Source organism: Phalacrocorax carbo, chromosome Z (genome assembly GCF_963921805.1).
Source record: "Phalacrocorax carbo chromosome Z, bPhaCar2.1, whole genome shotgun sequence".
Classification (NCBI taxonomy): Eukaryota; Metazoa; Chordata; class Aves; order Suliformes; family Phalacrocoracidae; genus Phalacrocorax; species Phalacrocorax carbo.
The window spans coordinates 19148741-19175636 of record NC_087548.1 but is presented as its reverse complement, the minus strand read 5'-3'; the positions used below and the strand labels follow the sequence as shown (position 1 = coordinate 19175636).

The following is a 26896-nucleotide window of genomic DNA, read 5'->3' as shown; positions in this document are numbered from 1 at the left end:
AATGGTGCTCCCCGGGCATGGCTGCCCAAGCCAAGAGATTTAGAGAGATGTGAAAAGCCACAGCTCTCGTACAGTATAACCCAGCTGCCCTGGAGCCACTGACCCTCAAAGCTGGGCTCTCCAGAAGATCATCAGCCAAAGGGCAGAGAGAGGCTGCGCTCTGCCCCAGGCAGCCTCCTCTAGGCAAACCCTACCGAGGCCGCCTGCCTCGGAGGGCTGCTCGGGCTGAGACAGCCCCGCGGCAGCAGCCGCTTGTGCCCCGACAAAAGAAACAAGGCGCCGCGCCCGGCCCCGCTGACGGCGCGTCCGCTTCCCGCCGCCGGCGGCGGCCGCACCGGCCAAGGCCGCCGCCGATTAGCCAGCGGTGCGCACCCACGCCCGCCCTCCGCCCCACCCCATAAAGGCCGCCGGGGCAGCGCTAGCTGCCGGCGGTAGCGTGTCCTCCTCGTGAGGAGGAGTGGTGGTCCGTCGGTCCGGCCGGCACTCCCCGCCTGCAGCGGCTCCCCGGCCTTTTTTTTTTTTTTTCTTTTTCCCCCTTCTCTACTGGCCGTCACCTTACGTTAGCCCTGTTCGTAGATTTGGGGCCGCTTTGCTTTGTTTTCGGTCCCTGCTGCAGCAGCCGTCTCTCTCGCAAGAGCCGATCCGGCCCGCTGGAGGCTTCCCCGGCAGCTGCCCGTGGGCGGCGCCGAGCGGAGCGGAGCGGAGCCGAGCCAGCCGCTGCGGGGAGCGGTAGTGCGGCGTGGGTACCATGCCTGCCGCCCGCTCCGGGAAGCGCCCGGGGCAGCTGGTGCTGCTCTGCCTCTGCCTCAGCCTCTCGGGCGGGAGCCCCACAGGTAAACTCTCCCTCCGCTCGCGGGCTGCGCCGGGCGGCTGTCACACCGCCCCCGGCGTCGGGGTGGGCTGGGGCGGTGGGGGCCGGGGCGTTGCGGCGGAGCAAAGGTCCTCCGGGCCCCGGAGCATCCCCCCGGCTCACCGCGCGAGGAGGCGCTGGCCCGCCAAGGCGGCTGTCTCTCCGCCCTGCCTGTACGAACGGCTGAGGTGCTTCCTGTCCTTGGCGGGCCCGACCCTCCCCGGGGTCGCAGCTCCCCATGCTGCCTCCCCATGGGTGCTCCTTCGTGTTTAGCTTCAAAAAAAGCGTCTGGGTTTCTCGTAGGCCTGCTGGAAGGTAGGGCTCCCTCGGCCGCTGCCCTCCGAGCGCTCGGCGGCCCGGAGCCTCGCCTCGCCTCGCCTCGCCTCCCCGCCCGTGGCGGCCGCGGGGCAGCAGGTGCGCGGCTGCGGTGCTGAGCCGCCTCCCGTGGCGCCCAGTCCTGCGGTCTAACACCATCTCCCGCTCTCTGCCCCACAGACGGGAGGATGTATTAGTTCACAGGTGCAGGACTTGGAAGGTCGAGGCTTATGCGCTATCCTTATCAAGTAAAGCATGACTTAAGTCCTGAAAAAAACTAAATTAGCAAGTTAAGTTACTAAAATACCAGTATCCTTAGCAGGTTGTGAGGAATGTTCCTTGGAGGATTTTATAATATCTTTTTAAATGTAACATTTTTAAATCCACGGGGGAGGAGGGATTTGAGCCTTCTGTGCCCTTTTCTTCGGCTAGTGGTTTTCAGCAGTGCAGGAGCTGGCCAGCCACTTCTAAGGAAACAGGAGCTCATTTCTAAAACTAGAAGAGTTTTGTTGTTACTCCCTGTTTTTGAAGCATTGCAGAGTAGTACAGAATGGTAACAGAAGGAAATATCAGGTTGCTGGTGTCAGCTGTGCAAGATGTAATTGTTTGAGCATGTCTTGCCAAGGCCAAAAGTTCTGTCGATACATGTATGTGAACATTATTGCTGTGGCTTTAATTAACCAGTCAATGGTTTAGCTGTGTTTTTAGTATGTTGTATGTAAGTAGTTACATGTTTGTGCGTGCCCCTGTTGGCCTTCCTCACGCTGAGAAGGGCAATACTGCTCCCTGTGTGATGATAACTTCTGTAAAATTTGTAGTAGTTTCACCTAATGTGAAAGGACAGAAAAATGTGTTTTGCAGTTCTCAAGGCTTGTATAAAATACATATATTTATGTATGCACACAGAGGAATACATGCTTTGTAGTTCTTAAAGCTTCCTTAAAACAAATATGTGTATGTACACTCACACAAGTTGAAATCCTTTCTAACAATTAATTTCATTGCTCAAAAAGTTTCGTGACTGTAAATGGCCTGATACTTGTAGGAACATGAGTCACATTAAGGCAGGTTAGCCACATGTTATTTATTTTTGATCACTATTTCTGCTGGAAACTGTACCTAATGATGGTCAAAGCAATTCTAAGTTTATGTAAAGCCATCAGTAAAATTATATCTTAATCTGAAAACAAAAAAAACCACCAACCAAAAACCCCCTGTTTCTGTTTCCAAAATTTTCACAAATCTAACATCTTCCTAAAGTGGTGGATGTTTTGTCTGGTTTTCAGCAGACATCAGAAATGAGCCACCTTTAGTACCCTTTATCTGTATACAGTGAGGCTGTTTTTTGTCAGGCTTTTAAGAAGTGCTTTCATATTTGTATGAACTAGGTAGGGAGGCTTCATACTGTGATTTCTGATGATTTAAGCATGAGGAAGAGTATTTTACTCTTCCACTGGTTGATAACAAAATGTGCAAAAACCTTGTCAAACACAGGTAGTATCAGCACGGGGGTACTATCAGCACAGGTGCAGCAAAGGGAAGTTCAAGCTCCCTTGGAGGGAGGAGAACTAAAATGGCCTTCTAGTGAAGTGCAGAAAGAGTACGTGTTCTGGAGATGTGGGTGTTCAGCAGATTTGTTCAATCAAAACAAATGCCTGCAGTAAAAGCAACTGGGGGGAGTACTAGGTGCACAAGGACTGAGTTGCAGAAGGGTGCACAGCCTTCTGGAGTTGGTCACGCAGATACCACAAGAGGCCTCTTAGATTTTTTTTTTTAGATAAGTAGTTTAAGGAGAGTTCTTAAGTTACTTTTGTCTTTTAGTCTTGTAACTGTTTAGTTAATCGTTTTGAAAAACTTAAACCATCACTTTAGTTCTTTATTGAATTGAGGGTAATTTCTAATTGTTGTAACTCTGTTGTTAAGTTTGCGGTTTCATTTGGTTGTCATTGTGGTTGCCTAATTTTGTTGCAGCATGTGCTGCCAGATTACATCAGGAAAAGCAAATGCACCACATCTCGTCTACCAACTTGTATGAGTAGAGGATACACCTAATTTCTTACAGGCTTTGCTTCCAGGTTGGATTTTTCTGGTTTACCCTGTGGGAAGGGCTTCTGTCAGGGCATTTGGAAGTCTTTCATGCGGACCCTCTGGTACCTCCGGAGAGCTCAGGCTGCAGCTTTTCCCTTTTCTAGGGGCACTAGGAGGTTCTGGTGGCTGGTTTTGGATGCTACTGAATGCTTGTACACTTGCACAAAGTAGAATATGGATATTAAATTAATTGACATTAAATAAAACATTAAACTAATGATATTAAATTAACAAATGTTATACCAACCTTTTCCTATTCAGCTACTTTTCTGGCTGAAAAAAAAGAGGAAATAGATTTTAAAGTCTGAAATTGCTCTGGTGGTGACAGGTATGGTACATCCACACTTTATCCCCCAAATAGTGGCAACAGTAGGGAACAGAGGTAAGGTAGAAAAATAAATTAATGACCTCATACACTCATCTACTCCTTTCTGCATAGAGATCAGGGCAACAAGGACTCGGCAAGCTACCACACTATTGATTAAATCTAATGCAAATCAATTATAGGCTGAGATGTGCAGCCATGACTCAATAGTTTGAGAAGTTATTCTGTCTGACTTGCTTACATCACTGGGTGGCTTGATGACACTAATTATGCAGTGCTGGGTCACCTTTGTCTCTGATGCTATGCAGCAGGTCTATTGGAGCACAAGAGTGGTGCAATGTTGTCCCTGTGCTATGTAGTTTGACATATGGACATATAAAAGCCAAGATGTGGAAGCAGTGATGACTAGAAATAACACTACTTGACTGTTTTCACTTGGTATGTGAATCAAGGAAGAAAGCCAAGGTGAGAACCCTATTAGTATGCAAACCATGTTGCAGGTTATCTGGCTTCCTTGCAGGGAGGTAACAGAGCTGCTGTGCAGCTTGGCACTGGCACCTTCTAAATTTATCATCTTTGGGGATTTTAATTACTGTGCAGGTGATGCATCTACTAAGCTGACACAGTCAGGTGATCCATGACATCCTTAGAACGGCTCAAGATGCTGCAGATATAAAAATTCATGGACATTTCTTCAACCTTACTATGAATATCAGAAGCATAATAGCTCTCCCTGCTCTCAGCGCCTCTGTCAAGCAAAGAATAAGAATCGGTGTTCTTGCTGGCTGGGTCATAAGCCAGCAGATACTCAGACAGCAGATTTCTTGAGTTCTTTGCTTGGGTGAAGGGTTGGGAGGGAACATGTGTCTGTGGGACCAGTGGACTGGTATGAAAAAGTATGAGAAATTAAGAGCCTGTTGTTAAGAACCACTAATGTTTAATTTCTTAATCATATCCTTTCGCTGTCTTGTTTTACTCTTGATCCAGACTGGTTGAAGTATGATGGGCGGATTGAGAAAGCAGATGGTGCAAACTGGGCATGACTCTGACATAGTCTGGAGTAACTGTGTGCTACAGGTGCCAGTGGGAGAGTCTGTAGGTTGTCTATGCCTGTAGTGCTGAAATGGGGTAGGAGTGTTAGTAGTGTTGTTCACTTGTAGGAACTGGCAAGGTGCTGACTTTACCTTCTGCTGAAGGCACAGAGTTCTCAACAAGTTTGAACACACTTGAAGTATAATGTAGCTTTTCACTTTTCATTTGTGCTTGCTGCTGTCTTGGATGTCCAGCAGAGCTTGTTACCCCTCCCAGACTTTAATTACACCTGCAGAACACGTCATTTTTTTTTCCCCCTGTGTAACTACTGGCCAAATCACTTAAAAGCCACTATTGTGGGATTGCCTGAGCCTGAGGAAGAGTGCATCCTGCTGCTATGGCAGAATATGTCCTGGAACACCTAAGCACATGAAAAAACAGGGTTTATTTTATGCAAACTAAGCAAGTCTTCTGCTTCTTCCCCTGCTGTCCTTTCTTCAGTCAAGAAAACAAAACAAAACCCGAGAGTCTTGCCTGGCTTTTACAAAAATGGTGTTATAGGAGCAGAATCAGATTTGCAGTGTCCTTAAGGAAAATGGAAATAGTTATTAGTATTACTTGGTGAAGTCTGTTTGACAGAGATGCCTTTTGTTTTGCTCACCAAGGTGATAATAGAAGGCAAAGAGGTTGTTCACTGCATCTCTAAACAGGGTATATAATATTGTAACAAGGTTTTTATTCTATTGGTGAGTCTGCTAATCTATGTTTAAAAATAATCAACTAGTGCCAGTGTCATAGGCTGTGGTGGTCTAAGCCCACAAACAAGGCAGGGTTTGAATACAGGTTAAAAAGTTTATTGGTCTGTTGGAATGTTCTGAAGAATGGTTCTGCCTGACTCTAAGCTAACTACAAGAGAAGATCTGTATACAGAAATTACAGGTCAAATACTGCCTCTCTTTAATCTTTTCTTGCCTAAAGTAAACTAAAGAACTAATAAGTAAGTTTTGCACACTTTGTCTGGATATGCTCAGAACTTGGGAAAATGGAGGTAGTAGGCTGAGGTGAGGAGGTTCTGTCTGAAATCTTTTCATGAGCTAGAGACTTCTAACCCAGTTCCACAGACAGAATAAAGATTCTTTAAACCCTTTTTTCTTTTTAGATCCAGCTGCGACAACACAAGATGCCAGTCAGTCTCAGGCAAACTCTTTGACTAAGACCCCAGCTGGACTTAATGAGTCATCTTCTGGTAATTCTTTTATTTCAGTACACATAAAGCTATAATAACTTTTCCTAGTGATCCTAAGTTACCATGTAGAGTGTACATTTTCATACTAAATAAGTCTTTTGAAATAAGATTGTGACTTTTCATAAGAAATAGAAGTAAATATATTATCTAGGCCTTTTAAAGCCACTGCAAGAGCTTAAGTGTCATAGGCATCTCAAAGACTGGGGAGAAAGCTGTCCAACTGTCAGTTGCACAGTCTTTTGCCCGTATGTGTATATGCCATAAAAGCAGGCAATGACCTTGGAGAGGGGACAATTTCAAAACTAGAACCATTGCAGGAGGTTCTGTTCTAGCACTTACACCTGATAATTTTTTATGTGAGGAGTCCTCTTGTATTAGTGAGAGGTACAATAATGCCCTTGCATCGTTGTGCCTGCTAGTGTCATCTATTTTTTAAATTATGGATGTGTCAAACCCTTTTGTCCCACCCCACAGTTTATTCACCATATTCTCGACCCTAATTGTGGTTTAGATAGGGAGCAGAGAATAACTTCCAGGCAGAAGAAGAAACTGATTATTGTTGATTCCCATATCTCATTTCTCTGTAAGCACTAGAGCAGCAGAAATTCAGTGGTGGACCAAAGCTCACTTTGATTAATTTACCTGGTGTTTATCTTCAGAGCTTTTTAGCACAGTGTGTGTGAGAACTAGGACTGCAATAGCTAGTAGATTCAAATAATGCTTTCCATACATAAACACACATATATGAATGAGTTAAAATACATGAAGTATTTTGTATGATGTAGCCTCACCTGACTATTTCCATTTGCTATGTGAATTGAGGAAGGAAGTTAGTATGAGGATCCTGTTAGTGTGCAAGACATTTTAAAGGTTGTCTGATCTTTTGTGGATAGATAAGTACAATATGAACTGGCACTGGTGCCTTCTGAATCTATCATTATGAGGGATTTTAGTAACAAACCAGGTGATGTGTGTACTAGACTGACATAAACTCAGGCGATCCATGACAATCGTGGTGTGCTGTCAAGGTGTTTGCATGCTTAGAGGAAGATTGTCCAGAATGCTTTCAGCCTTCACGTGTTATTTCAGGGGTAAACATTTGGACTAGATTGTTTCTCTATCAGGCAGAGATCAAGGCTTGTGCTCTTTTCTAGGGGAAAAGGACTTACTGTCTAGTACTAGGAGACAGCTTCATAATTTTTTTTGCTTAAAAAGCCATTTTGGACTCGTAGTTGAGAGTGGCAACAGTGTATTGTCAACAACCACCAAATGAACTAGCCTGAAGCTCAGTTCTTCCACATCATCCACCTTAATATACAGGATTATTGTTACTTAAACTGGTTGAAGCATGAGGGAAGGTATGAAATGGCAGATGGAACTAGCCAGGCAAAAGGCTGATTGCCCTTGGCATAGCATTCCTTGTGTTGTAAGCTGGCATGTTGACAAAGAAAAACAGAACGGGCCAGCAACTTGGGAGGCATGTGGTACATCTGCTTACACTTGTTTGGAGACCTTTAGAGGCAAACCACGAGCAGGGACCTCCTTCAGCCCAACCAGCTACTCTTAACTGTAGGGGAGAGGTGTGTGTTTAAGAACTTTACCTCAAAGTTCAGTACTTTATGCAGGAAAAGAGAAGGGTATTAATTCTGAGATGATCTGGGCTTTCAGAGATACTATTTCTACTACACAGTGATCAACTCTACAAACCAGTGCTTCTCTCTGTGGGAAGACTGAAGCTGTAGTCCAATTTCCTCTATTTTCCCAACTGTGAGTGGGAACCTTTTGAATCCATGAACAGGAGAGATTATGAAACCCCTTTCTTCTACAAAAACTGGAATAACTTTCTCCTATAGTGCTGTATGATTAGGCAGATTCAATCAGTAACTACTGTTTATATATTCCTGAAATGCATTATAAAATAACTGACAATAAAATTACTTTGCAAGCATGTCGAATGTGGCTTAAAACATTTCGTGTATTTTATCCGCCATGGGCAGAGTTCATCACTAAATCAAAAGAAAATTAACTTTTTTAACAGGTTTGTGTTTTCACTTTTCAGAGCCCATGATAACTATGCAAACTGTCAACTGGCGAAGTCAGGGAAGCCCTGCAAATAATTCAACTTGTGGACATAATGTATCTACACCTGGTAAAAGCAATCACATGTTGTCTTCTACTTAAATTGTTAAACTTTGGTTACCCTAAGGTTCTACCTTCATATTTTTTAGTCAAGTAGTTACAGAGAATTTATATATTCGATAATTACCGAGGCAAACAGTTTGATGTTTAAAACTGTATAGAAAGTAACTGTGGATACTGAAAAAATGGAAGTTGCTATAACTTAATTGAATTGACCTTTCCTTTAAGCATAATTTAATGTCTTCTCCCACAGTGTATGTCAGTTTAGGAACCTGTATTCAAACAGTACAATACTAATGAAACAATTATGTCTCTAGATGTGGAACGGTGATGTTTCCTTAGCTGGGCTACATCCATTGAAATACACAGAGCATGAAAGCAAATATAGTGGTGGAACAGGCTGTATATGCTTGCAGTTGCCTGCCTAACAGCTGTATCAAGTGTTGCAGAGCTTTGTAAAGGTAGTCTCTGAATAGTATGCTATTCATAGCCCTACAGAAAAGGGATTTTGCTGGCCGTGTTAAACCTTTTAAATGTATTTTTCCCTCACAGAAGGCAAGGAGTACATTTTAGTCAGGCAGATGATGGTCAATATTGATATTCTTTGTATGTGGAAGGAAATTCTGTGCAGTATAACAGGAGTTCTGTGGAGCAATGAGGGACTCTGACAATGTTCCAGTGGAGCACAGGGTCTTTTTGCCCCTGCATTCATTAGAGCTGCATCTAGATTAGATAGTCTGCCTCTGGCTTTCTGGCTGTGTTGTTAAATTGTAGTGGCTTTGGGAATAGCAGTGTTGTGTCCTTCTGTTTCTTCTTTTTATTTTTCTAATCTTATTACTTTTCCCAGCTCTACTTAAACATTTATGTAGTCCTATACAGTTCAAGGACCCCCTGTAAGCTCTAGGAAAAGCCACATGTATAGGTGACCCTTTGAATCAAGCTGTGAAATAGATAGTTACGACCTCTTCGGAGTACTGATGTTCACAATTACAACATCATATTAAAGTTAGAAGCCATCTTCTAAAATGGTATAGTTACGGTAACGGTGGCCACACAACACTGCTACCTTAAGATTCTGGCTGTTAACACACAAAGTATATGAAAGGATGTCCATAGGAGTCAGCATTTGGCAAAGTCTTTTTATCCCCCAAGATTACTGTAAGAAACAATTGCAGTACCATATTGACACTCTGCTGTGCGATTACTTTTATAGGATCATAACACATCACTTTGCTTCCCCCACAACCTTGTTAGGTCCAGATCTTGCCACACCAGAGTTAAAGCAGGGAACCAAAGTGTCTAATGTCACTTTTGTGGAGTATGAAGTGCTTCTACCTGGTGAGTGTGTTACTTTTCTCTTCCAATTATGTTACATTAAATGGCTATGATTACTCAAAATCTTTTGTACAAGTTGTAGAAGTATCTAGGATGGCAACTTCTTGATAAGAAGCTTACAATGAGCAAGCAATGAGCTCAGTAAAAGAAAAGATGAATAAATTTGTTGTACTATTCAGTTTTGTGTTCAGGTAACTATTTTGCAGTGGAGAATGAGATTATTACTTTTTAAAATTAAAATGAGAAGTAAAACCAACTCATAGCTATCTGTTTCCCCAAATGAATTCAAGTGACAATTTCTTTACACTAGTGAATCCACTTGAAGAGACAAGGTAAGCAAGAGTAGTTGTTAACTAGCGGGTGTTAGTCAGCTTTGCAGCATCACAGGAGTTAAAGCATGGAGAAAAGGCAAAAAGCCTCTTCCTAAAGTAGATGTGAAGTTCCCAGTTGCCAAATAAACATTAAGAACTAATTTCCTGGACAACTGGAGAAACTGATCTAACTGAAATATCTCTCAATTGGAGTTTTGAGACCAGTTAGAACTCCTTTGCAAAGTACTGGTATGATACTTCGAGGGCATAATTGCACAGCGTTTATGCTATACTTTCTTCTAGCAGAAAACTTAAGGTAGTGTCTGTTTCTTGTCTTGGTACATGTACACTTGGTACAGAGATGCCCCAGATATCAGTCTTGCCTAGTGGTTAATCTTAACAGCATAGGGTTTTCAGGTTCTGTTCTTATAAAGTGTGGATTTATTTTAAAAATAATCTCAAAAGGTATGGATTTGGTTTTTAGCCAGTGTAATTAATCTGACTGTAAAACTTTCCCTACTGGGAAGCCAATTCCATTTGCAAAATTACTTTGATCGTAAACAACCTCTGCAAGGTGAGTTATGCTTGGCTTATTTGAGTGTAATGGCTCTAATAAATGAGTTGCAGTAACTGACTTTTCATAGCAGAGCTATGAAAGACTGAGGTGTTGCACCTCTAAGTTTAACTCCAGTTCAACAGATCTGTAATATTTTGGCTGAGACTTGGAGATCTGGGTGTGCTGTTCTGTAGGCTGTAAATGTCTCTGCCAGACCCAGTAAAGCTCAAATATTCTATGGGAGTATCCAGTGCTTTTGCTTCAGCCAGACTTCACTGCTTCTTAGGTATGACTTGCATTACTAAGTCAGTGAGCTGTATGTTAAAACTTCCTTTTCTCTCAGAAATAATTTTAGCTGTGAAATACAGCTGCACTTTTTTGACTATCAAGTACTATGTGGTAGGTCTAGGATTGAGGTGAGGCCTGGAATGGATTCAGATTGACTAACTGCAGCTCTATATAGAAGGTGTGAATTAAAAGGCCAGTTATGAAATAAAATGTCAGTGCTGAAAGATACCAAGTCAGACATGTTTTTTATATGAGGCTGTTTGTATGGATTGGAGAGGATATCTGCTGTTGAAACCTACTTTTTGTGTGTGCTCATCTGATGGTTATGGAGTTTATTAAAAGCAAAAAAGTATCAGGTTCTTCTACTGTATTGGAGTGTTTTTCACACTGTATTTCTACTGTCTTCCCACTAGGAAAGCTAAGGCAGCCATAAATCCTTTTGAAGATTATTTGGCTTGAAGTTGAGTAGCTGTAGTATGAAAGACCAGATCCAGCAATGTTAAGGTTGTGAATTTTATCATCAGCTTCACTAGTAACAGGACATTACCTTTAATCTCACAGTATAATAAAAATCTACAACTGGCTAAAACCTGGATGGTTATAGATATTTACAAGTCTAACTCTTTTTGATATTATTAATATAATTTTTATATGCTTACTAATATTTTAAATCCAATAAATCCTGCTTTTCTTAATACCAGATGTGAAGTCAAAAAGGAAGTTTAGATGGCGAGCAGACTTTGTTGCCTTTGAGAGCTAGCTACTTAATATATTTTGGTATGGGTTAAATTGCGTAGAAGTATAAGTCTATCTTGCTTTCAGTGAAATGAAGATCTATGTTTCTATATTGGAGCTCTCTAGTAAGTTTGCCTACAGAATGGAGTGACTGTCACTTTTGCAATGGATGTGTAGCATAACTCAGTTACGGCTTAGGAAAACTACTGTCAAATGATGATTGTCTGATTTTGCAGGTTTTCTTACCTTGGAACAACAGGGTAATAAACAGCAGCACACTATCTACCTGTAATCTGGCATGTGTAAAACACAATCTTTGAATGTCTTATTCCCGCAAGAATGAAGAAACATGCTTTTCATAAAAAATTTTTAACTTCCCTTTAGGTGTTTCTGGTACTTCCATTGAAAAAAATATCCCTTTGGACAGTGCATCCAGAATTGAACTTTCATGCAGATTGGACAATAAGTATTCACATTTGAAAAGTTTTCAAGTGACTTGGAAGAGGGGAAATGAAACAATCAGACACATCAATAAAACTGAAAACAGCTGGAGCATCCAGTAAGTAGCATTCTTTATTTTGACTTGTGGGTTCAAAGGAGTTACCACGTGCATGTACAGTGCTCAATAGTAGTCATGTATATATTAGAAAAGAGCCAAATGCGGTGATTTAACATGTTGATTATGGGCATATATTAAGCTGCAGGAAAGGGTAAAAGGTTGCAGTTATCTCAAGCCTGGAGAAGGAGCTTCTGCTCTTCCTCTAGTGTTGGAAAAACAAGGTTTATTCAAGACAAGAACATAGAATAAGGACAATTCCTTGAGGTCCAGTAATTCTTTTCAGCAAGTGAAGTAGTAGTCACCGTCTGAGAGTATAGAAAAAGAAATTGAGGTATTTTAGCATTCTTTTTTCCACCTCAGTGCTACTTTGCAGAAGTCTGAAAGGTATCAATGCTAATTTTAACCAGGTAGTCTCCAGGTGACTTCTGCATTGTTTTAGTTTCTTAACATCAATAATATTTATATAAAATATTTATATAAAATGTCTGTGATTAAAAAATTCTACTCCATGTACACATATACAACAATGTAAATCTTTTTTCCAAGTGCATGTGAAATGTATAGTCTGCCAGCAGAGAAGATGCTGGACTTTATTAGATGACTGCTTTTTAAAACTGTTCTGTGTGGAGCTACGCTAGCCATTGCCTGACTGGCTTTAGAAAGAGCAAACCATTTAAATAATCTCTTCTGAAGTCCTGTAGACTGTATGCTACATAGTTAATGTGGTGAACCCATGTCTAATTTGGTAACCTGTATGTCATACTGCTTGAAGATGTTTGGCCTTCTCTGAGCAGCAAGGGTGAAAATGATGTTTATGTTCCTAGGTGTGCTTGTGCTCTTCTGATTTCTTAAAAATGCCATGCTGTTTCTCTACTGCACTAAACCTGAATCCTAGTGCTTCGGTGATGTATGTTCTCTGCTCCACTACTAATCTCTGCCGGTTTCTTTAGAATGTTAATTAGCAGTCACTGATGGTTGTAGGATGAAATAAAATAAAAGCAAAAAAGTGAATTGGTAAAACTTTTTTTTGAAGATTGATGGTCTTGGATAGCAGTAAGCTGGGAAGTTACAGTTGTACTCTGAAAGGTGAAGAAGAAATCAGCGCTGTGTTTCATTTACAAGGCAAGTTATTTTAAATTTTGCTTCACTTGACCTGTATTAATATGGTTTCTGGATCGTATGGAAATTGCAACTTAATTTGGTAATCAGTGAGTGATATGGTCAAGCTAAGTGAGACTTGCTATCAAAGGCATTTCTATAGCATGGAGGGAAGAAGAATTTTGAAGGAAAACTAAAAGCCTTTTTAGCAAAATTTGCTAACAAAAAAGCCTACTTTTTGCTAAATGAGTAACTGATTTCCCCTTCCCTCTCCATCCCTGCAGCAGGAGTGAGTACTCATCACTTTCTGGGAAGTGGGAAGAAAGTATGGGGTCTCCGATAAATTATTAAAAAGCAGAGCCAGTGACTTGAAAGTTTGGCCTGAGATTTGCTGTTTGAAGAGGAGCAATAATTGGCAGAATGGAGACAGGTTTTTGAACAAATTCAGTTGTATTTCTGAAACACCAAGTTATTGCCGTAGTGCATTTTTCATTCTACATAATATAAGAACAGTTCTTATATTAAAAGTTAGTGTGCTTCACTGAGCAAATGATCACCCTTTCTTCTATTCTATGTTCTCTTCTCCAATAATGTTGCCCTGGACAGTAGTAGGTGAAATCCAGTTGAATGGAAGACATGTGGAAATGAAACAAATACAGGCTGCTGAGATCTAATGAGAGCTATTCCCTTCTCTATTCGCACCATCCAAATTTTGCCAAGAGCAAGGCAAGCATTTGATCTGTGAAAACTCCACAGTCTGTGATATAAGAAGGGTTCTTCCCGAACTCGGGCTCCTAAAAATCCTAACTCTTCAAATAACTACCCTAACTCCATCTGAACTAACCAGCAGGGCTTTGTAATTCTCAGTGCTGCAAGATGCCTTTGTTCAGTGGGATATCTGGTCGTATGACTTGAGGAAACTCTCTCACATATGTTTAAGTCTTGAACAGTAATGTTGATATCTGCTTTCAAACTTGTAATACTGAAGAAAGACAAAATTATAGTTTATTCAGACTGTTTAATTTCTAAAAATATTTAATCTCTAAAAATGTTTATATATTTTTCCTGTCAACATGTGGATAAGGTTTAGTGGAATGGCTAGCCATGTCTTTTTAGATTAAAAAAGTCAAAGGAGACCTTATTCTTCCAAAAGTATGCAATAACTATTTCAGTGAGGGCAGGAATGTCTCAACAGGGAAGTCGTCTTTTCCAGAACAGTGCTTAGGACTGGCTGATTTATTACAAGAAGATGGGAGAATTGCTTCATAATGGTTGAATGCTGCCACTTCTGATGCCATAAAAAGTACTGGCTTGAGACTTTGCAAGATTAATGGAGGAGTAAAGAAAATGGGGAAAAAGAAGTCCTTGAATCTTCGGTCAATAATGCAGAGAGAACAATTCTTGAACTGAAAGATGAGTAATGTGTTGGTATAGACTCAGTGGCTAAAGTCATCACTGCTGTAACTAACTGCAGTAGCATTTCCACTAGGCCGTTAGTCACTATTGGATGGGTTGCCTGTCCTTGCCTTCCCCCTGCTGCTGGCTTGGCAAAGCCCTGCAGATTTTGAGGAGTTGAGGCTTTACCCAGGTCTGCAGAAACTACAGCATTTCGAGAGATGCTTATAGGAAGTTCAAATTGTTAAACATGGAGACCATTCACAGGTGTCTTAGAATGGTGTGAAGTTATATTCAAGGGTACAGTAGATTAATTTTTGTTTGCGCTTTGAGGGATGCTTAAGCAGCTGTCCAGGTACATACAGTATAAAACAACTGTGGTCTTAAACATGTGTGGAAATCTGATTGGTGTGAATGCTGGTGTGGTCACCTGTCTGTTCATCTCTTCCAATAGTTCGGGTTTTTGTGCAGCAGCAGTGTTTTGTTACCAAATTCTGTGCCATTTATTTCCAAAAATATGTGGGACAAAGCATTTTATTTCCTTGCACACATTCAAGGATTAACCACTCTGTTACAGAGCCAGATCCCAGAACTCATGATGGATATTCATTTCCTTAATCATGGCTAATGTGGTAAAGGTATTGCTGGTATGCTTATCAGTGGCAAAGCACAGCTATCAGTGTGCTAAATCTTTTTGACCACCACATAGATCTGTCATGCTACTTAGAAGGGTTTATTTTGTTTTCACATGTTCCATTCTTTTTCCAACCTGCTTTTGTTTTTTTCTCTTCTAAAAATTGCAAAGGAAGTGGCAGCAGTTGTTAGTAAAGTTGTCCCTTTTACTAAGAGCAGTAAAGATACTCTGCCACTGCTCTTTAAAGAGATAGTGCTCAATGGTTAAAACAAATACATATGGAATGAGAAGACTTCATTAGTAATGAGGCTGGATTGATGTATGGTGCAGCAAATTCTGAGTTGTAAGCAGTGTTGTTATTAACAAATTCATTTCAAATATATTTCTGGAATGGAAATTTTAAAGTTTGAATACTCATGAGAAGTGTACTTTTTGGGGCAATTAATTTTGCTCACCCAGTCAGCAAGGGGAGGGAACAAGAGCAATCTTAGTTTATATCAAATTGTTCTATCATAACTGCTGAAAGCAAGTTCTTGGCCTGTTTAGTCCTGTGTGACCAATATAATTTAAATGGTGTACTGGGTCAAGATAAAGCAATGAAACTTGAAGTAAAATTTAAATGCATCTGAGGAAAACGTGCTAGTAAACATCCTTATAAAGAGGGAAAGAAGGGGGAAGGGGAAATACGTACTCCATCATAATATATTTGCTCAGCTGTAACTATATCTGTACGATGCCTCAATATATTCAACAGCTTTATTGAGGTTTTTGCTCTTGGAAGGCTCTGGGGCATCTGGAGTCATAATGGCTGGGACAAGTAGCTCTAAAGTTATAACCTGATGTCTTGTTTCTTGTGGCCGTGTTCTGTCCTTGGCAAGATTGGACCAAAAGTCCTCGTTACTGGCATGCACCCACAAGTCATTACCTCAGCTTAGAAAATGCTTTTGTAACTACAGAGCTCCCTCAAACTGCAGTTATGTCTTAATTACAGAAAAGTTCTCTGCATGCACAACTTGCTAGATACCATTATGTGGTAGCATTATGGCTGGAAAAGATCTCTTCAGTTTTTGCAGACTGAGTGAAATTGCAGGAATAGTGTGTTTGTTTGTAGTGTACTAGAACTGAAGCATGTAGCTCACAGCTGTCAAGGAAGGGAAAGAGGAAATGGGCAAGGGTAGAAATCAATCTGATTATCGCTTGGTTTTCAGTATTAACTGGCAACATTTAAGATCACACAGCAACTGAGAGTAGGATTCCTGTAGTCTTCTGTGCAAATTCTGTGTATGGAGTATCAGCCTGAAACGACTCTTCATTTAGATCATGTCATGGATAGTAGAATCATCTGTGTTTATGGGAAAAGAAAATGATTGGACTACTACAAATATGTATAGTATAAATATATTTTATCTCTTTGTAATACTGTAATCAAAACCTGTACGTCTTACTTGATGAACTTTTCCCTATTTGTTTTTAGTGCCGAAAATTGAAGCAAAAGACAAACCCATTGTCAGTTATGAAGGAGATGCAGCTGTACTGATTTGTAAAAGTTGTGGCTATACTCCCATTGCTTGGACTTGGTACATGACCAATGGAAGTGAACAGGTAAGGTTTCCGTCTGTTGGCCAAGCAAAACAATGTGACAAAGTGCAGACACTTTGTAAAGTATAATGACTTTTCACTCAAGCGCTATAAATTGCATTTCCATTAGAGTTAATGTAAATCTCCGCACATGGAAAATAATCTGTGATACTTAGAAGTATTCATTATTACAGGGATGTAGTTTTTGTTCTGGTTTGTATGATGTTTCTTTTCAAAAACTCCTTGTCCCACTCCTAGAGCCCAGATATGAGTAAAACAAATCAGATGAGTCTTGAGATACTTGCCTTTACTATATTGATGATGGCTACATTGCTCAAATCTTACTACTTGATACTGAAAAAATCTTACCATAGCAGCACACTCTTTTAAAGATATGTAAGGTAAGGTATTAGAGACTTGAGGGAGAACAGGAGCATGTCCCTTCTCTTCCTCCTCCTCCAGCTACATGTACTTCTGTGTTTTCCAGCCTGTATGACTTCTCTGGGGTACTGAACCTGAAGAAGGTTATCCCATGGTGGAGAATGTTGTGCCACTTGATTCTGAAGGAGCTGAAATCTTAATTTCAGCTCCTGCCTTAAAGGCTGTGAGGAAAAAATCCTGCTCAGCATTTTTCCTCATTCACATACCTGCCTTTCAGGACTCCCCCCTTAGCCTTGGAAGCATAGCCACTTTGTTCTAGTCCTTTTCTGGGGGCAGCACTGTCAACTGAGAGGAGGTAAATAGATCTGTCTCCTGTATACTGCTGGAGAGTAGCATTGAATTGTAAGACTGTCAACATAATATTCCCAGTGAAGCAGCATTCTCAGCTCAACTTCCTTGAAAGCGTATGCTGTGCTGTGCTGAAACCTGGCCATGAGGTCCTGACAGCTGAAGAGTAAATACAGTCAAGGGTACCTTTCATCTGATCTTAAATACACTAAAATAGGTCAGACAGCTTGCTCATTAAAAGTGCATAATTTCCTTAACTGAATGTAAAAGGAACCAGGGTGGTCAGGTAAGGTAAATCTTTCCCCTGGAAGTGGGCTAAACATGGTTCACAAATGCCGCTTGTTCTTAACTCATTTTACCTCTCTCTATAGAACTATCTGTTAGTAATCGAAATAATTTGATTAAATACTTTCTCATTGCATTAATAAGACTTGTAATGTATTCTTTATTTTCAGATTGTCATTAATGACTCTTTGCTGGCAGACAAGTATGTAATTAATAAAATGTCTGCCAATGTAACCCATCTGAAGATACTGAAGCTTGCCAAGGAAAATGATGGTGTATATTGGTGTGAAGCTGCTTTTGAACTAGGGAAAAGTAAAGGAAAGCTGGAGCTTAAAGTTCTATCCCTCATGGTGCCTCTCAAACCCTTTCTAGCAATTGTGGCTGAAGTTGGGGTTTTAGTAACTGTTGTTTTCCTTTATGAGATGTATTCGAAAAAGAAAGAGAAACGTGCAGGTAAGTCTTTTTATAGTCTCTTCTAGCTTTCCATTGAAACTGCAGCCAAAAGTAGAAAGCTATGACCCCATAGCACTTCATACATGAAGTTCAGTGTGATCTTTCACGTCTGTATTTTGATAAAATACTTTCTTCTACAACATTGCATTGTTATAGATTTTTAAATGTCTTCCATGAGTCTAGAACTCAGGTACAAAATGCTTTCAATAAACAATACTTTCTCATAAAGGGTTTGATACAGTCCTTTTTTTCTCCCTCACAAGACAAAGGAATTTAGAGGCTATACTGTTTTGGGGAATGCTTAGGAATGGAAGCAACTGTCAGTAGTCTTGATGGGAGAAACTTCTGTCAACAAATTCAGTAAGAAGGAAAAATGCATTAAAACAGAATACACTAATGTTGGTTGCTGAACCTTAGGCACACACAGGTGAGCAAAGCAAGATGCGCAAGATGAAACAGAAGTGACCTGTATATAAAATCTATATATATATGCCTGTTACACATATACAGTATTATAGTTATGCATATATGCATTTATATAATATATACATATATATTTTATTTAATACATAACACAATATGTATTAATCAGTTTAATGAAACTTGTTCAAAGTAACTTTTTGACAAACATGCAGGTAATCCAGTCCAAACCATTCTGTGATTCTGTGTGTGATTCTGTAATTCCATTGAATAGAGGAAGAGGAGAATTTGAATTACAAATTCAAGAAAACTAATAAAATGAAAAAATAAGATTGTTTTGCATACACATACAGCAAATAATATAATTAACAAACAGTAGAAAAGTTCTGTTTAAATTGAGACCTTATATAATCCTTTTTCTGTTATGCAGAAGATGGAAGAGAATTTGACCAAGTTGAGCAACTGTAAGTAAAGAATTTGTATGGTTAAATATTTGCTCTTTTGCATATTACTGTGTTGTATAAAACTATACCTTGTTGTTGACCTGATTGGTAAGGGTTAATGATGAATGTGAAAGTACAGTTTATTCCTTTCCTTAAGACTTCCTAATTCGAGTGTGCAGAATGCTGTTTTCTACCTGGCACTTAATTTTGGTGTTTAAAAAAATCTCACTTTTTTGTGAGAGTACTGTGTGTCCTCATTATAAACTCATTCTAAAAGGCTTATAACTATGAGGAAAATCCCTTTCAGGTGGAAATTTTACAGAGGAGACTTTGAATTTTTTCTCGTATGTACTTTTTTGTCCATATTAACGTACATTTTTCTCACTTGTGTGTGGTCAAAGCCCTGACTCTCCTATGTAAGCCTGTAGTTGCTGGGGCGTTGGGAGCTGGTGGTGTTGGCTGCTTTGGTGGTATTTCTGACTTCTCGGGGCGGCCTCCCAGTGGGCGGATGGTTTGGGCTCCCTGGGCACAGGAATGGCTGCACTGCTGGAGCCAAAGGAGCAGATGTAGGCACTTCTGTTGCTGTCCTGCTGCTTGAGGGTTGGTGCTCCTGTGCTGGCTACCCCCTCCTTAGGATGATGCATTTCTAAAGTCTTGCTTGCTAAAATAAGCTATTCTTATCTCCCACTGCCCATCCTTTGAAGCCCAGTTGCTTCATTTAGCCTGTTAACTTTCCTTTTGTTTTAAGATGCAGTCTAGTGGTTCCTTTTTTGGATGTATCCAGTCTACTCCAGTTTTCCTCCCCTCAGTTCCTTTTCTCCTCCCATATTTATCTCCCTTTTTTGTCCCTCTGAGTAGTGCTGTCTTTCCCTTTTTGAATTTCTTGCTGCAGTGACCTTCTTTATTTCTCTGTGTTGTATTCACTTCCCTATTCCTTTTTCCAGTGCTAGCTGAAAATATATTTTAGTGCTTTCCCCTTACCTAAACAGCTTTAAAGCTGTAATTCAATTATAGTATAAAGTGGGGATATGTCTTGGGAATATAGTATGCTATTATGATGCTGAGTGAGTGTTTGGGGATATGTCTTGGGTTGAAAATTGAATAATTGCACTTATTGCACAGGTCTGCTTCTTAAACATGCTGAAACTGTATTACAATAGGACTGTAACACAGTATAGCACACTGAAATAATGTTTTCATGAGTGGTGAGATGTGGGGTGTGGTTTTGATCAGCTGCTTGATACTTTGGAGTCCTATCTTAGATAAACACACAAGGAAAACCTATTAAACCATGTACTTCTTGCCTGATTTAAATAACTGAAAGTTATTTCAACTACTGGCTGTTCAGAAGATAGATTTGTGTAGCAGAGAGAATGGCTCCAAAGGGAACTTCTCTGCTCTATTATGTTAAGTGATGACTAATATACAGCTGACCTTGGTTGAGGCTATAATTAAAACATCACATCCAACAATATTTTAGGTGAGAGGCTAGTAATTCAGAAACAGAATTTTATAGCAAGACAATAGATAATTTAAGTCCTGATTGTGACCAACACCATATAGTTATAGGTACTCCAGAAGGAACAATCACATGGACGTTTCAGCCCATGTTCTGAGGGTGTTGAGCTGCATATTGCTTGCGTATTTGAGCTTTCACTTTGTATACCAATCCTATACACTGAATGAAATGACGTTACAACAGTAACTTCTGAGAGTACTATCACAGTTATAACTTCTGCCCAGAACTTTGTGGGATTTCTGAAAGCGATTGAGTTGTCTTTACTACTTGGCTGAAGCAGTATAGTATATAGCATTGCAGTTGTATAGCATCAGTATTTTGGTTGCTTAAGTTTTGTTTAATATTTTTTTCTTACAACTTCACATACTAAAAGAGAAAAATAAAATACATTTTAGATGTACTCTGTGATTGGATTGTGGGACTGGAATGAGTTTTAGAACTGAACTTCTCTTTCTTACAGTAAATCAGAAGAAAGCAATGGTCTGGAAAACAGTAATGCTAGGCAGAGAAGAATTTAATCTGGTTCCTAAAAAGGTAGGTAAGAGATGAAACAGAGACCAGAGTTTACTTTTTCTCTTGAGCAGCCTAATACAAGGACAAAGAAATTCACTGTGCTATCCCAGTTTTTTTTTTTTGATGTGGGGAAAAACATAGTAATAGAACTGTTTTTTTTACATAAAACAATGTTTAGTCATTTATGATGTAATATCAGCAAGAAAGTGAGTTAAACCTTTTAATTTAATGCTGTCACCATTGTGGTTTAATAGTTTGGTTCACCCATGCAGTCCTTAAAAAAGGAACCAGATTAACCTACTTAATCGCACAGCTACTGATGCAGCGTTTCTGTAAATGCCAGGGTAGGTGCTGAGATGCAAAAAATTGCTGTTCTTTTGGCTGTATTTTGGGTGTCGAGTGAGTTTATGGAGGAAGGATGCGAGTGTAATAGCAAGCGTGGAATGGGACAGTACTAGAAGTAGGAGACAAGGGGCTATAGGAGCCTAGGAAAGAAGATGGAGCTTAGTAGATGGTGACTGAAGGGATTAGTGGTAGAAGGAAGCAGAGGATATGTAGCCCTGTGGAACCTATATAATGAACTTTGCTGATTCTCTACCCTCTTTACAGTCTAATTACAGCTGCTTCTACTTATGCCAGCTGGAAATGCTTGTCAGGATGGTCTGTCAGCTGAGACCCATCCTATACACACTAGCTATTTCCCCTTGTTAGTTGTCATCTGCATCTGGCACCCCAATCTCTCATCTCAAGATAAGGTGCGAGTGACTTTGCGTTCATGTCACTGCTGGTACTGTTTCCTCATCAAGCCATCGACCTGGAGGAAGATTGTTCCCATACCGTTTGTTTTAAAGAACAGAAAAAGCAAGTGACAAGTAAAGCTCATATAAAGAGTAACATATCAGAAAACAAGGATTTATCCCATATTGGATCTAAGGTCCCATTCTTGTAAAGGCCTTTTGGCACATGACACTTAGTGAATCACTAAGGGTTCAGATTTGCAAATTGGACTGCTCAAAAAAAATTTTAAACTTCATTCTAGTTTACATTTTGTTTACAAATAAATATGGGAAAATATTAACAGCAAAATAATAGACTTGATGTTATAAGGAAATTTTTATTCTTTTTTAATTCAGGAGATTTAAGACAACAGAAGTGGAAATCATCCTGAAGTTACAGAAGATGTATGTGGCTATGCCTTTTTAACATCCTCTATGCTTCTAAATAAACTCCTCTACACCTGAGAGAAATGAGATGCTTTTAAGATACCTGTGAAACGGCTCATTTGATACAGCCGATAATGTAGTCTGCATTTAGACCTTTGTCTGTCACATTGCTCGTCATTTTACTACTAAAAGGTAGTTTTTACCTGATCAGACTTCCTGTATTATGACTGATGTGTTTGATTTTTTTATGTCCTAAATCGGAACTAACCTTGCATTCACTGAAGGAACAGGGTTATATAGAATGGGCCTATTATCTAAGTGTTATAAAGCTGGACTTGTAAGATCAAAAAAGTGTTTCCACCAAAGGAAATGCCTTTTACTTGCAGATAAAGCAGATGTGATACAGCCATTTTTACCAAAGAAATGGTCAAAGGGAAGTCTTTGTCATGATTTAAATGAAAAATTAGTTTCGCAGTTTGCTCTGAACAGTAGAAGTATTCATTCTACCTTTCCTTAGCTTCATTTAAATGAGAAAGCAATAGTAGGTACATTCTGAATACTTAGGATACGAATTTTCTTAAGATGTTCTGCCATATGTCTGTGCGCCTATATTGTAATTTTAAATAGGCTAAACCCTTAAATACTCTACAGCTTAAATATTTCAGAGCAGATAAAAGAAGAAAATGGGATGCAGTGCCACACCAGAATACAACCACAAATGTAAGGAATTATTTCAGAAATTGCCACAGGGTCTGAGTGCTGCAAAACCAGTTTTGCAATTATAATTTCTGGAGAACTCAGAAATTTCACAAATATACGGTTCCTGTCATACATCCTGTCTGGTTGGTACTCCTACTTCTTGCAGCATACAGCATTGTTCCTAAAACTCACATCAGAGCATAGAGAAGGTATTGAGCAGCTAAAATTTTCAGGGTAATAGGTTAAAGCAACATCAACACTGCTAGTTCTCTTGTACATAAAATTGTGACACTGCTGTTATGACTTACAATATTCCTTTAGAAGAGCTCGTTGCCAGAATTTAAAATATCTAAAATATTTAAAAACCATTTAGTTAGATTATGCATTCAGGAATTGAAAAATGTGCAGCTAATAGAAAAACAGTTGATTGCATTAGTTGCCTTTGCTTGCTGATCCAAAAGAAAAATAACTTCCATTTTAAGAAAGGGAAAAGTAAAATCTTTGAAGTTCGGAGTTTCATCTCTCAAAAAAGTATGAGGAAAAGATAGGCAGCATTTGTGGACACTCTAGGGAAGCAAAAGGAAAAAAATCTGAACAGAATTTCCTCAAAATATTCCTTTATCTGTGTTCTAAGAAATGACCACAGAAAAATAAAAGGTAAAGTGGATTTAAATCCCTTTATTTTTTCTACTTTACTGTTCTTATGAGTTGGAAAAGATTAGAAAAGTCTAGCACTGGCTGTTTGGTTGGAGATGGGACAAAACTCAGTTTGATCCATGCTTTTTTGGTTTTCATAGTTTATTTTGCAGCTTTAACAACTACAAGTTAAAGCCCAAATAAAAAACAATGGGGAGTATATTAAGCATTAAGTGATTGACTGTAAGGGCTGAACACTGATAAAGACTTCCCTTGCTAAGATACTGTGTTTATTGTATTTTGCCTTGGAGTTTCTATGCACTATAAAAACCAGAATGCATTTACAGGTTTTGTATGAGGTTATCATTGGTACAACAGCATTTTTGTTATAGCAAGTAAATGTTTGCAGTTTGAAAATATTTACTTCTGTATATTGTTTGAAACATAAAATTTTATTTTTTGTAGAAAACATTTTTTGTAGGAAATCCAGTAGTAAAAATGTAAGCTTACTCATAGATCTAAGAATTAGATTCTGAGTAACGTAGAATCAATCTTTTGCAACAAAAAGGAGGCTAGGTACTACATGAAAAAAAGCCTTTTAATCTGAAATGGTAACAACTTATATATACCTTCACTGAGCATTCCTACCTGATCTTGAGATTGTAGTATGAAGTCTTAGCCATCATAGGCAAATTATGTAAATAGATACTTCTGGTTTTTTGGTGTTGGCAAACAAGAGCTGCACTGAAGGCAGGCAGGAACTGGACAACCTGGATTAAGCATGGATTATAGATCTATGATGTGTTCCTCCTATCAGGACTGGATAGTTTGGTTATTGGCTGCTGTAATTGTAGTTTTGTCTTGATCTGCCTCTAGTGTGTTCTGCCTGCCATGTCTGCAAGGGGTTTGGTGTTTGTTTATTTTTAGATTGGCAAGTAGTCTTTTCTTCTTGGTAAGTAGTTCTATTTCCTCATGTCTGCCAAGGTTCAAACCTCCTTGGGTTCGCCTACAGAGGGGACTAATATATAATATTAAATGATAACTATTAACTAATGGGCATAATTAATGGTCATAACTTCAAAGGTGTAAACCCTAATTTTTTAGTCCAGATACTACATAGAAAGCTCTGGAAATGTAGAAATGTTACGTTTTGAGAAACATGTTTTACATGTTCAGAACATTCCTACTGTAGTTGCTTTGTGTGTCTGTTTTGTTATGCAAACATAGCCTTCAACAGAAAAAAATTTGGCAATCTTAAAAAGCCAAAACCCTAAGTGATAATTTTTTTACACCTCATTTGCCAAGAGATACCAAATGAGAGCCATAAGGCTCTGTAAGATATTTTCTTCAAACAGCAGTTAGAGCTAAGTGTGAGGATCCACAAAAATAGTTCTAATAAACATGAATCTACAATAATTGACTTATGGGCAGGCTGACTCTAACCATTACAATTGTTTGGCAAATCTTGTCTTCCAAGATCAAATCCTTTTCTTGCAAGAGGTGGTATGTTATTGGTTTCCATACCAACAAAAGCCTTATCCATTTGAGAGGAAAAGATTAAAGTCTGCGAAACAACCCTGAAGGGCTGTTTCCTAGTGCTTCAAACTGGTCACTGTAAATTTATCCTTTCTGTAGGTCCAAAGTAGACACAAACAACTGTGAGACTAGATTCCTAGTGAAGCTTGACAAATAGAACAGTTTCCAGACTGAGCTTGGATAGAACTGTATAAATACCTCCTTCAGATGGAGACCTAAGAATGACCCAGTAGTGGGCCAGGATAATTAAGTGATTAGCTATAGGTCAATTGACACACACAATCTTGAGGAAGAGAGGAAAAAACCATCAGTATTGATGCTGATACTGAAATTGGCATCCATGTGCCTCTGTTTTCAGCCAAAGAAAATGAGTTTTATATTCTGCCTTTAAATTAATCCTCAAAACTTTTCAACACTGACTGCTGAGCAGTTAAAATTAGAAAGAAATTGGTTGGTGTCTTCAGTGTGTGTGTAGGTTTCAGTTGAGTGGTCCTCAGTTGAGTGTTGAGCTGCCCAGCACATGCAGGCTGACCACACTTAGCCACATTATGTTGCAGTTTTTGCTGGGAGCTCCCCAAAATTAGGAAGGGGCAAGGAGCGAGGAAGAAACCAGTTGAGAATGGTTGCAGGGACATGGGAGAGACCTGCAGGTATTCCACAGGGGTCCTGAGGGACAGACAGCAGAAGCTGAGGTGACTTGCAATTAGATGCATACAGGGAATGTAGAATGTAAATCTGTAGCAAAACAACATTTTTTCAGCTGTGCCATTCAGAGTGTTTGTGTAGGAAGTTCTCTACAGTGTCGGAAAACCAACTGCTGTTACTAAGCACTTGCATAGGTGAAAACATAAAGCCAAGTGATACATTTTGTAAGAGAACTAGAAGGTACATCCTTGGAAAATTTTTCTCCACTGGTCTTAAATAGTTTTGCAGTCATGTTATTTCTTGTGCTAGAATATGCAAATATAATGCTTTAAACAGTTCTTTATGAAAAAATAACCCAAGTTCCAAACTTTACAACTTGCTACAAAAACTCTTTTAATTGTGTATATTTACCATTGACAGTAGTTATTTTTTCTAGCTGAATTTTATAAGTCTTGTAATGTTTGTTCCATCTTTGTCAAAATAATGATTGTTTTTCTTCCATATAGAAACTTAATCTGATTTGGTTTTCCATTCAGCCTTTTATTTAACCAAAGAAAGATTTTTGGGCTTTGTATTATTCGGGTAATATTTCTATCAGTTGACTTCCTGAATTATTTTAAAATTGACATTAAAAGTTATATAACAGTGCCTTGAAGGAAGGAATTGGTTAAGTTCATTTTTTCTCTTTTGCAGTATGTTTATTAAAAGTTTCAGAGGAAACTTGACAGCAAAATCTATTTTTCTAGTGAAAGACTACTGAATCTAATGCTTTTGTCACGCTTGCCTTATTTTACATTCTTGATTTTATACTCTGCTCACTCAACTGTTCTATTGTTTTGCTTGAGCAGTTAAGATGTATACAGAAAATGGGATAGCCTCTGTATGTTTGATGTATATGCAATAACAAGGAGAGTAGTTATAAGTAGTATGAACTGATATTGTACTTGTAAGTAATTCCAATAAATTTAACCTTGAAGAACCCATGAAGTGGAGAGTGTACTTATGCCTGGCATCTTAGAGAAACAGAATCAGACTCTCTCATTTCTTATTTGTCCATACCCACAGATCTTATTTTAGACCTAAACTGCTCATATGCTTGACTACCAAACTATTTTTAGTCGGAACTATAACCTTTTAGGGAGCATTTGCCAAAGATAAAGTAAGGTCCAAGTAATTCCTTTCTAATGCACATCTTGCATCTGGCCTAGATTTGTCCCTTCTAATTTGGACATCTAAGTTAGGAACCTGTCTCCTCTGTTTCTTCTGTTTAATGGGCAGGGGTGGGAGAGGACTATTTTCTGGTAGAAAAATAACAGCCTAATTTGAATCTGGAGTTAAGGAGGGTAAGTCTTGGCCTCTGAGACAGTGTTA

At 39.3% G+C, this 26896-nt stretch overlaps 1 protein-coding gene across 1 annotated transcript; it reads left to right on the top strand.

The window, feature by feature from the left end:
* The first annotated feature begins 387 nt into the window (after nt 1-387).
* On the top strand, nt 388-26498 carry EMB (embigin). Its single transcript, XM_064438236.1, has 11 exons — nt 388-833; nt 5770-5856; nt 7916-8005; nt 9250-9333; nt 11605-11779; nt 12813-12901; nt 16381-16508; nt 17669-17951; nt 18802-18835; nt 20794-20867; nt 21980-26498. The coding sequence occupies exons 1-10, from the start codon at nt 749-751 to the stop codon at nt 20849-20851; spliced, it is 1113 nt and encodes a 370-aa protein (XP_064294306.1). The 5' UTR covers nt 388-748; the 3' UTR covers nt 20852-20867; nt 21980-26498.
* The last annotated feature ends 398 nt before the right edge of the window (nt 26499-26896 follow it).

What these genes read in the sequence shown, in the direction of transcription:
- EMB (XM_064438236.1), top strand. Translation starts at nt 749, where the DNA reads ATGCCTGCCGCCCGCTCCGGGAAGCGCCCGGGGCAGCTGGTGCTGCTC. An exon ending in GTATGAAGTGCTTCTACCTG is followed by an intron (nt 9,334 to 11,604) that starts GTGAGTGTGTTA and finishes ACTTCCCTTTAG; the next exon opens with GTGTTTCTGGTACTTCCATT. An exon ending in GAAAACAGCTGGAGCATCCA is followed by an intron (nt 11,780 to 12,812) that starts GTAAGTAGCATT and finishes TTTTTTTTGAAG; the next exon opens with ATTGATGGTCTTGGATAGCA.